The sequence below is a fragment of the Grampus griseus genome (genome assembly GCF_964374135.1).
Source record: "Grampus griseus genome assembly, chromosome: 13".
NCBI classification, from domain to species: Eukaryota; Metazoa; Chordata; class Mammalia; order Artiodactyla; family Delphinidae; genus Grampus; species Grampus griseus.
The window spans coordinates 35,776,899-35,788,923 of record NC_139007.1 but is presented as its reverse complement, the minus strand read 5'-3'; the positions used below and the strand labels follow the sequence as shown (position 1 = coordinate 35,788,923).

The window sequence follows — 12,025 nt, the reverse complement described above, 5'->3', positions numbered from 1 at the left end:
CTGCTCCATGTGGTCTCTCGTTCTCTAGCCGGCCAGTCCAGGCCTGTTCACATGGCAGCTCAGCAGAATTCCAAGGGGGAGAGCTGAAAGGCACGACCTCTTTGATGCCTGGGCTTGCTATTGGAACATCACTTCACTGCATTCTTTGGGCCAAAGCAAGTCACAGGACCAACTGCTATTCAAGGGGTTGGGAGAGAGATACAGGGAACTGTGGGGCCATTTTTATTGCCGTCCGTTCTTCACATATGCATTCTTTCTCCCAAGGGGATCATGGAGAAGATGGATTTTTTTTTTTTTTAACAAAACCAACTTATTTAATGATGTTGAGTGATGATAAAATTTTGCAGGAATCACATCTCTTTCTCTGCTCAGAAGTTACAGGTCACCTGTCGGTCACACTTGTCTTGACGCTTTTGTCCTCATTAACTACCAGGACACACCTTTGTTCTCTGCTTCAATTGCACAAAGATCCTATTGTGTGCAAGTGGTCCCTCTTTCTTCCTTCACCTCTCACCTTCCCAGGCAGGAAGGGCCCTGTAGCTTGTACCTTGCTGGTACAAGCTGTCGACATCATCTTCTTTACGCTACTCCATATTTCCATGTGGTGTACAGCATTTTCATGTTGTCTTCGTTGATCTTTACAGGTGGGCTGCCATCCCTTTGCTGGAGTTTTGGAGCTGGGGTGCAGAGTCTCAGTTACTTGTTGCAGGGCCTAGAGCTGGCAGGAAGCACGGCTAGTCCAGTGCTTTCTCCTGCACATGCTGTCCCCTTATCATGAATTGCTGTATCTTTGTCATCTTTAGATAGTCTTTTTTTCTCTTTTCCCCCCAGTTGAATTGGGAATAAGGCTCTAATACTTTTCATCTCTTTCAGCTGCATTTATCAATAGCTTTTGCTGCCTTGGATTAGATTACTGTAGTACCTTTTTCTTAGTTCACCAATGAGCTACAAGAGGAGCTAAGAGTAGGCTTTTTATTCAAGGATGTTGGCTAAAGAAAGACCTCTGTGCTCTGTACACTGAATTAGCTGCCTGTATGAAGAGTGCTGCTGAGTTAGAAAGTGTTGGCTGTTTCCAAGTTCTAGGAGACCAAAAAAGTATATAACTGGCCATTTCTTGTTAGAGAACAGTGTTATTAAGTTAACTTGTGAAAAACATGGAAATTATTATTTAGCCTTAATTTCCATTGGCAGAAATAGTAATAATTAGTAATGGTGGTTGATTTAAGAGAGCCAGCATCTTCTCCCAGCTGTAATTTTGCTGTCCTTTTGTTCGGAAGACCTCAACAGCCTTTCAGGTTGTGTGGTGGAGGACTTACGAATGAGGCTAAGCAATTCTGGCTATGTGCTGTTAGCAGTGTTCCTGGAAAACCCATGGAAAATCACCAAGTTAAGCTTTTTTTTTTTAATGTTATGGTATTATCTTCCTTTTTTTCTTCATTGTCCTGAAGAAAATCAGCCTCCAAAATCAGCAAATATATGTGGTTATTTCCAGGGTGATACCCAACTGATACTTAACTCTCTTTTTTTTTTTTAATAGATTTAATCTTTTAGAGCAGTTTCAGGTTCACAGCAAAACTGAGCATAAGGTACCAAGATTTCCCATATACCCTCTGCCCCTCACACATGCATGGCCTGCCCCATTATCAGCAACCCCATCAGAGGGTACAGTAGATGAGCCTGCACGGACACATCATAATCACCCCAAATCCACAGTTTACATTAGAGTTCACTCGTGGTGGCGTACATTCCATGGGTTTGGGCAAACACATAATGATATATATCTACCATTGTAGTATCATAGAGTGTTTTCACTGCCTTAATAATCCTGTGCTCCACCTATACATCCTTCCCTCTCCTGCCAGCCCCTGGCAACCACTGACCTTTTTTACTGTCTCTATAGCTTTGCCTTTTCCAGAATGTCATGTAGTTGGAATCATACAGTGTATAGCCTTTCAGATTGGCTTCTTTCACTTAGTGATGTGCATTTAAGCTTTTTCCATGTGTTTTTATGGTTTGATAAAAACACTAAAAAGCATTATTTCAGCATTAAATAATATTCTGTTGCCTAGATGTACTATCGTTTGTTTATCCATTCACCTCTGAAGGACATCTTGGTTGCTTCCAAGTTTTGGCAATTATGAATCAAGCTGCTGTTAACATCCGTTGTACAGGTTTTTGTGTGGATGTCAGTTTTCAACTCATTTGGGTAAATACTACCAAGGAGCACAGTTCCTATATCATAACGGTATGTTTAGTTTTGTAAGAACCTGCCAAACTGTCTTCCAAAGTGGCTGTACCATTTGCATTCCCGCCAGCAATGAGTGAGAGTTCCTGTTGTTCCACATCTTGGCCAGCATTTGGTGTTTTGAGTGTTCTGGGTTTCGGCCATTCTAATAAGTGTGTAGTGGTATCTCATTGTTTTAATTTGCAGTTCCTTGATGACATATGCTGAGGGGCATCTTTTCACATGCTTATTTTCCATTCGTATTTCTTCTTCGGTGAGGTTAAGATCTGTTAAGGTCTCTGGCCCATGTTTTTAATTGGGTTCTTCATTTTCTTATTGTTGAGTTTTAAAAGTTCTTTGTATATTTTGGATAACAGTCCTTTATCAGATATTTGCTTGTCTTTTCATTCTCTTGACAGTGTCTTTTCGTGGAGCCGAAGGGTTTAATTGTAATGAAGTTTGGCTTATCCGTTATTTCTTTCATGGGTTATGCTTTCGGTGTTGTATCTAAAAAGTCATCACCAAATCCAAGGTCATCTAGATTTTCTCCTGTGTTATCTTCTAGGAGTTTTATAATTGCATTTACATTTTTAGGTCTGTGATCCATTTTGGGTTAATTTTTGTGAAGTGTATAAGGTCTGTGTCTTGATTCATTTTTTGCATGGGGTTGCCCAGTTGTTCCAGAACCATTTGTTGAAAAGACTGTCTTTTCTACATCGTATTGCCTTTGTTCCTTTATCAAAGATCAGTTGACTGTATTTATGTGGGTCTGTTTCTGGGCTCTCTACTCTGTTCCCTTGATCCATTTGTCTATTTTGCTAATACCACACTGTCTTGATTATTTATAATAAATCTTGAAGTCAGGTAGTATCAGTTGTCCACTTTTGTTTTCTTCCTTCAGTATTGTGTTGGCTCTTCTGGGTTTTTTGCTTCTCCACATAAACTTTAGGATCAGTTTGTCCATATCCACAAAATAACTTGCTGGGATTTTGATTGGGATTGCATTGCATCTGTAGACTAAGTTGAAAAGAACTGTCATCCTGACAATATTGAGTATTTCTGTCCATAATATATTGAGTATATCTTTCCATTTATTTAGTTATTCTTTGATTTCTTTCATCAGTTTTGTAGTTCTCCTATAGACCTTATACATATTTTATTAGATTTATACCTAAGTATTTCATTTTGGGGGCTGCTAACGTAAATGGTACTGTGTTTTTAACTTCAAATTCCACTTGTTCATTGTTAGTATGTAGGAAAGTGATTAACTTTTGTATATTAACCTTGTATCCTACAGTCCCGCAACCAGATACTTAGATTTTTAAATATTTCTAGCATTGTACAGTATGGGAGGGATAGATTTTCTTAAAATTGTCAGCTGCATTTCAGTGTACGTTTTTAATTCCTTTAGGGACAGAAACATCCACCAATCTCCACCAAAAGCTCTGCTACCATGTACTGGGGACTGATCAGTCAGAAGATATTTTGTGTGCTGAGTTTCCTGATGAGCCTAAGTGGATGGGTGGAGCTGAGGTACCGTTCTACCGTGAGATTTTACCCACAAACACCATCTCTCTTGGATTGTGTATATAAATATTCTTATGTGGTGATCTTTACAGATGGTGGAAGTCCTTTGAGTGAACATTCTTTTGTTAGAAATATCAGTACTCAAATGGACTCTTAATAATGAAGGTGAAAAATCTTTTAACTGTCATCTCAGCATAAAAATCTTAATACTAAAAGTAATACATGCTTATGGTAAAATGGTAAAAGTACAAAATAACGTAAAGTAAAACATGAACATTTCAAAACTTGGAATCGTGATTCTCAGAGGTGAGGAGAGTTTCCTTCCAAAACTTTTCTTTGTATACACAGGTGAGAATGTAGGGGGAGAGAGAGTGTGTGTTTTTCTTTTTTACACAACTGTGCTCTTCATGCCTCTTGTTCTCTTGTTTTTACATTAAAATATGTACCCTTTGGATATTTATGCATCTCATAGGTGGTTCATACATTCCTTAGGGGTCTTGATAATAACCAACCTCTGTTGAAGTGATGTCTTTGTAGTTACTGTCCCAGATTTTATTCTGTATCTTGCGAATCGCCTGTGAAATAACTTAGAGGTGCTTAGAGAAAGAATTGGACTCTTGTTAGCTCATTTCTGGGTACTAAGATGTATATATATATATATATATATATATATATATTTTTTTTTTAAGAAAGAAAAGCATTCTGAATGTTTTCATGTAGGTGGGGTATCATCCCATTTTAGTGGGAATGAGGAATCCACTAGAAACTTTGAAGCCCATTGAGCCTCTTACCCCTTCTCGGGGATACAATTAGAACTTTGGTAAGAAAGGGGTATTTTAGATTTGAACTTCTGTGCATGGGTCTGATTCAGTGGGGGATAGAATATGAATCCACGGTTTTTTAGTCCACGTGCGTTACTATACCTTATTCCACATTGTCCCCGTATTTATTTTGATTCTCTAGAACCACAGTTGGCAGCCTACTGCCCTCAGCCAAAGTCTGGCCAGCTGCCTGCTTTTGTAGATTGGGTTTTGCTGGAGCACAGCCACGCCCATTTGTTTACTTGTCTGTGGCCGCTTTCAAGTTGCCAGAGCAGACTTGACTAGTTGCCACAGAAGGAGGCCCTGAAAGCTGAAAATATTTACTTTCTGGCCCTTAATAGAAGAGGTTTGCCAGACTTTAATGCAGTATGTTAAAAGTGAATTTATAAGACTTGCATATTATTGCCTGTTTGAAACTGTGCCCTTTTTGCATACTTCTTCCCCACCCTACAAGCGTATCTTGTGTAGTTACTGTTGTCAGTTTTCTCACATTTGTTTTTAATGGCTTTTCTGACTTTATTTGTAGATTGTTTCTACTAAGTTTTCTTCTTAGTCCAACTTCTCATACCCAAGGCTTCTGCATTCTGCAGATAGGAGGTATTTATTTATAAAATAATACACATTTTTACCTTCATCTGAGTGAAGCAATTAGGGAGGTAAATATGCTACCAAAAACATCTTGTAATGTTGGGTCATGTGTTTCTTTTCACCTTTTTGCGGGGAGAGATGTTGATGGGGAAGCATTACAGCAGACCTGTTTTAATCAAGGTAAAATTATATGGTCGATAAAATGAAATACAACTGAAAGTGAGTGCCGGAATAACCGATGTACTTTAGCACATTAGTCCAGAAGAAAACAAGCTTCGCAGTAGAGTACACATGCAACTAGTTGCTCACATCTCTTCATTAGCGTTTGCTTGAAACAGCTAGTTTTTTTTTTTCTTTTTACTTCTTAAAATCATGGTAAAATATAGCTAACATAAAACTTACCCCTTTAATCGTCAACATAAAGTTTATGAGTTTAATCATTTGTAGAGTTCAGTGGCATTAAGTACGTTCACATTATTGTACGAGCATCACCCCCATCTGTCTCCAGAACTTTTTTCATCTTGAGAAACTGAAGCTCTGAACCCATTAAGTGATAACTCTGCATCCCCTCTTCCACCCAGTCCCTGGTAACCACATTCTACTTTCTGTCTCTATGTATTTGACTGTTCTAGGTACCTCATGTAAATGTCATTATATAGTATTTGTCCTTTTGTGACTATTTCACTTAGCATAACATCTTCAAGGTTTATTTCCATGTTGTACCATGTGTCAGAATTCCCTTCCTTTTAAAAATTGAATAATATTCCATTGTGTGCATATACATTTAGTTTATCCAGTCATCCGTCAATGGACACTTGGGGTGTTTCCACAGCATTATTGTGAATAATGCTGCTATAAGCCGCCAGTTTTTTTAAATACAGTGGAAACATACCTTATATGCATTTAAAATATATGTATATTCTGGGCTTCCCTGGTGGCGCAGTGGTTGAGAGTCCGCCTGCCGATGCAGGGGACACCGGTTCGTGCCCCGGTCCGGGAAGATTCCACGTGCCGCGGAGCGGCTGGGCCTGTGAGCCATGGCCGCTGAGCCTGCGTGTCTGGAGCCTGTGCTCCGCAACGGAAGAGGCCCCAACAGTGAGAGGCCTGCGTACCGCAAAAAAAAAAAAAAAAAAAATATATATATATATATATATATATATATATATATATATGTATGTATGTATATTCAATTCTGCTACTAGGCAACTGAAAAGAAAAGCAAATTTAAATAGTTTGGATGATCCTTTTACCATTCACTCAGTAGATATTCACTCTGTGTGACTTGTCTAATATCTTTACCATAACCGTGGTAGGGCGGTGATCATTCTATTGCATGGACAAAGTAAAGTACCTGTGAGGGTGACTAACTTGCAGGTCCATGGCTGGAACTGCCTGCTGGGTATGTTAGACCCACAGCCTGTATCTTGTTAACCTCCAGCATTCTGCCTCCCTTGTCAAAAGGTAAGAAGTTGTGCGAAAACAGCAGGAATGACCGTTTAAAGAATGGCAGTAAATGAAGAGATGGCATCTGTATTGCACAGAAGCAATAAATGAAGTTGTTAAAAAAAAAAAAGCTAATGGGATGTGTACAGTGAGTCCTAAGGAACTTTATACTAGATCAGGGCCCTGATGAGCAAATTATGCAGAGGAAGTCTGTAAGCAAACCAGTAGGCTTAGTAGACACAAACTGGGTATAGGTTTCATTAAGCTGTATTCCAGCTGCTTAGGGGGTCTTGTTAGACATCACCCTTCCAGTGGCCAGGGTTAGTTGGGCAGGTTCTGTTGAGAGGACCTTCTTGCTATGTGGAAGAGCAACTTTGTCACTTAAACACGGGTGCTATATTTCTGAGCCTTCAGAAGCCTCAGGTATGCCCTGAAATTGATTCAGTTCCAAGTCAGAAAAATCAAGGTCATGCCAAAAGTCGTGATGTACGAGTTTCTTGTACCTGTCAAGGAAGTGTGATAAAGCCCATGGGGTCCAAGAAGCTGGTGGGCTGTCAGCTGGCTGGAGCAGAAGCACCCATGCCTGGTGTACGAATGAGCGCTCAGAGCATTCACTGGAAGTGAAGCAGACGGTTTCCTAACAGGCTTTATTTAGTGACCCACACCTTAGAGAAAAGCAGTAGTCCTGATCATAACCGCACAGCAAGTGCACGTGCTGCAGTTGTTGCTTTTATTTTTCAAGTGGTGGCTTTTAGGATCGTCATTTTGAATCTGGTATTTCGTGAATACACTCACTCAGCAGTGTCTCTGAATGGAGGGCCAGCACCATCGTGATGGGGGTGTACTGGAGCACGAATCAGGAGATTTTAATTCTAGTCCTGTCTGTGTGACCTTGGGCAAGTCACATCTCTCCAAGTCTGTTTACCTAAGTTTCCTTCAGCGCCTTTTTCAGTCTGTGGATGGAGGATTTATCACAGCATCTCATAGGCCCTGGAGGGTTGGGCTTTGTGGGTGTGGCTGAGTGAGTGGATGTCTCTGAATTTCTTTGGTGCGCTGCCCTCCTCTCTTTTGGCTGCTGCAGTCCAGGTTCACCGAGGACTTCTCTTTATATCCTAGATGCTGTCTCCTCGTGACTCCTCTCCTTCCTTCACAGATACCTCCCCTGCCTTCCTTCATGGACAGGTCCTTCTTGCCTTGAGCCGCCCGTCAAGTTACTATCACGAAGCAGCTTTAGTTTCCCCACTGTGGCCTAGGACAGCATCCACCCAGCAGAACCCATAGCTTTCTGGACACTTTAGAGTGTTTGAACTGTTACTAAAGGTCCATTGCAGCTCAAAACAAAATATCAACTCTCCAATTTACTTCTTCCCTCTCCCCAGCTCAGGTTTCGTGAGCATGTGGGGGACTAGCAGGTGGGGTAGGTAATGTTTGTTCCCTAGACTTGGACATGAGTAGTCACAGTGGCTTTGTTCATGATAGCCCCAAACTGGACACACCCCAAGTATCCATTAACAAGTGCATGAGTGAATAAACTGTGGTACATCCCTATGATGGAATACTAGTCAGCAATAAAAAGGAATGAACTATTTTTTTTAAGTTTATTTTATTGAAGTATAGTTGATTTACAATGTTGTGTTAGTTTTCTGGTGTACAGCAAAAATGATTCAGTTATATGTACATATATAACAGTTTGCATATGCTAATCCCAAACTCCCAATCCATTCCTCCCCTACCCTCCCTTCCCCTTGGCAGCCACAAGTCTGTTCTCTAGGTCTATAATCTGGTTTTGTTTTGTAGAAAATTTCATTTGTGTCATGTTTTAGATTCCACATATAAGTGATATCATATGGTATTTGTCTTTCTCTTTTTGACTTCACTTAGTAGGATAATCACTAGGTCCATCCGTGTAGCTGCAAATGGCATTATTTCATTCTTTGTTATGGTTGAATAATATTACATTGTGTATATACACCACATCTTTATCCATTCATCTGTCAGACATTTAGGTTGCTTCCATGTCTTGGCTATTGTAAATAGTGCTGCTACGAACATTGGAGTACATGTATCTTTTCAAATTCTAGTTTTGTCTGACTATATGGCCAGGAGTGTGATTGCTGGATCATAAGGCAATTCTGTTTTTAGTTTTTCTGGGGAACTTTCATGCTGTTTTCCATAGTGGCTGCACCACTATGGGAATGAACTCTTGATACACTGAACAAGAGGGATGAATCTCAGAGTAATTATGCTCTGTGAAAGAAGCTAGAAAAGAAAGAGTACACAGTATTTGATTCCATTTATGTAACACTCTAGAAAATGCAAAGTAGTCTATAATGGCATGGAGCAGATCAGTGGTTGCTTGAGAATTGGGGGATGGGAACAGGAAGGAGGGAATATAAAGGGGCAGGAGGCAACCGACGGATGGTCAGACTGAAACGTCAGAATTTAAGTTTTACGGGGCGGGGGCAGGGGAGTGGCCATTCTGAGCAGTGACAAGATTGCCTGTTCCCTCCCCTCAGCCATTCATCGTGTTTTAGTTTCTACAGTGGCCGTGCAGGGGGAGGAGTTGGAGAAGGGGAACAGGGTTTTTGCTCATCCGGAGCTGTTTGTCCACATGTCTCCTGGCAGCTTGCGGTCATGAGGGGTTTCTAGGTACCAGCTCTTTGTGATCCTTTTGCAGTGAGATCCCCTCGATTCTGGGAACCTGTGTACTTTGTCGTTCCCTCATGTGGACAGTAAACTCTCTGGCTGACCTTTTGCATCGTCCTCCCTTCCGCTCACAGCTTCTGCTCCCAGCAGGATTCCCCTGAGGTTCATGCCTCTCTGGCACCCCCTTTTCCATCCTTTTTCAGCAGGCTCCTTTCCAGATGACTGGAGTCCAGCTACCTTCCTGGTGCCTCTTGTTCCAGGGGAAGCCACGTCCATGGGTCGCTCCATCCTGGACGTGCAGGCAGTGTTCACCACTGCCCTCCTCACCTGCCAGCCCAGGGCCTCCTGCCCTTGGTCCCTCCTGCACCTCCAGCTGCTGTGCCCCTGGGGGTAACATGAAACACATACCTGGCATCTGGCTTGGAGGCACAGTGATGTCACTTATTATGTAAGATAGACTGTGACGTTTCAGATGGAGGGCAGGATTGTGGGAGGATAGAAATAATCATGTTTTAGAAGGTTCTTTTGGACAAAAAAAGTCTATTTTAAAGTGACTTGTAGGGCTTCCCTGGTTGGCGCAGTGGTTGAGAGTCCGCCTGCCGATGCAGGGGACACGGGTGACTTGTAGAGCATTTGGAGGAAAAAAAAACCCCACAAAGCAAGCATGTTGAGGCACTTTTCCCAGCAGAGGGTGCTCTAGAGTGTAGATTCTGAAAATGTATCAAGTCCCTTGAGAAAGGATTAAGAAGAAAATGCCCAGCCTCTTTGTGATTATCTAGCTGAATCCTGCATTGAGAACCTAATTTTATTGTACAAAGGTAATCTTGATCTTAATAGGTGTCACATATCCCCGTAAGCCATCTTTATATGTTCACTGTGTTCCCTAGTAATTAAAATATGTATGTACAGCTGACCCTTGAACAATGCAGGGGTTAGGGGTGCTTATAACTTACATCCCTTTATATACGCGGTTCCTCCGTATCCACTATTCCACATCCACAGGTTCAAGCAACTCTGGACCTGTAGCATTTCCTACTGAAAAAAATCTGTGTGTAAGTGGACCCAAGTTGTTCTAGGGTCAGCTGTGTTTGTGTACACATTTATGTATATTACATATATATATATATGAACTTGTACACATTTATGTATATTTCATATGTATTAACGTTACCTAATGCTTGACTCATGGTGGGCACTCAGAATGTAAATATCTGTACTCCCCCTTCCCCTGCTGAGGTTCACACACACAAAGACCCTGTAGACAGATGCTGGTGCGCCCAGCGTTGCCTTACAGAGCATACGTAGTAAAGTCAGATGTTCCTCAGGAAACTCTGCCTCACCTGCCCCTTTCTTGTTGGATGGTTTCTGCTTGAGCAGTACTGTTCAGCAGCCCTCTTCCTGGTCAGCACAGTTCATGCGTTTACTCCCCAAATACCTGGAAGCCCTTATTACCTTGGGTCCACCACCGTGCTGGGGCCAGGTGGTACTCAGGAGAAGAGATGGGCAGGCTCTGGCCCTGATGGAAGATGTTTTGGCTGTAGTAAACTATTTTATATGAAATTTTTTTTTTTTTTTTTTGCAGTACGCGGGCCTCTCACTGTTGTGGCCTCTCCCGTTGCGGAGCACAGGCTCAGGGCACGAACCCGGGTCCCCTGCATCAGCAGGCGGACTCTCAAGCACTGCGCCACCAGGGAAGCCCTATATAAACGTTTTAAAGTCATACATAGAGGCTTGGGGGCCCATGACAGAATTCCCACCACGTTCAGTTTGTGTTTCATTCTAAAGACACCGTTGTCCTCTTGACCTTAACTTCGGTACTTGAACCTGAGGCTGCCAGCATGTGTTCTGATTGGTGACCCTTCACTGTGCTGTCCCAGGGGGTCCTGCACTTTCACTGGCTCCTGGAGGCTGATTCCTTCTGTTCATCACAGGAGTGGCAGTCCTTATATCAGTCCCAGGGGGACTCCTCCCTGGACTGTGTGTGTCCAAGGCTCACGGCCCACGTCCTCTCTTTCACCAGCACTGCATGAAGTGAGGATCTCCATCAGGCTGATGGGCACGCAGGGACATCTCAGAGACTGGTGGGGAAGGCAGAGAGTCAGGAAGCCGAACTAAAGACCTGGATGTGAGCAAGGCTGCGGGTAGCGCTGCTCTGAATTCATAAAACAGCTCCTGATAGGAGAGGGTTGGTTTTGTGGTAGAAGTTGGATTTGCTGGTCAGTCACTTTTCTCAGCTACCCCTCTTAACTGCTCAGTGGGGGAAAAAAGAAAACAAACAGTCGATTCTGAAATAACCGAGCTTATGTGCCAGAGAAACAATGAGGTACATGAGAAACAAGAGTGGCTATAGCATGTCGAGACCTCCGTTACTACTTTTACTTTGAATGGGTTTTCTTTTCCTAGAATTTTCTGGTATATCTGTTTCTGGCATACCAAGCAACACATCATAGAGTACTGGGGTTGATGTCCTTTCTCTCGCACTGCTGTAGTAGCACACAGTGTTGGGAAAGCTGATTTAAGGACTACCTATTAGAAACGTTTATGTCAGCGCACGTCGTATTGCTTAGACTATCCCGTGCTTCTGCTGCTGACACTGTCTCCTGTTTTTATTACAAATCCATAATGAGCCCCATAAGTGAAAAGCCATCACTGTAGGTGATTAGTTTGACATTTAAAAGTTTTCCTAGATTATGTTTTGGAAACATACTTAGTAAAGAGATGTTGTCATGATTCACAACTATTATGAAAGGAATCCACAAGAGTCTGTGAGATAAAA

General features: G+C 42.0%; 1 protein-coding gene across 1 annotated transcript in view; it reads left to right on the top strand.

Annotated features, from left to right (window-relative positions):
• Positions 1 to 12,025, top strand: part of PREP (prolyl endopeptidase) — a 136,677-nt gene that overhangs the window by 30,375 nt on the left and 94,277 nt on the right. Inside the window, exon 6 of the mRNA XM_082668915.1 lies at positions 3,636 to 3,757. Coding sequence (XP_082525041.1) covers positions 3,636 to 3,757 — 122 coding nt within the window. The remainder of the gene's footprint in view (positions 1 to 3,635; positions 3,758 to 12,025) is intronic.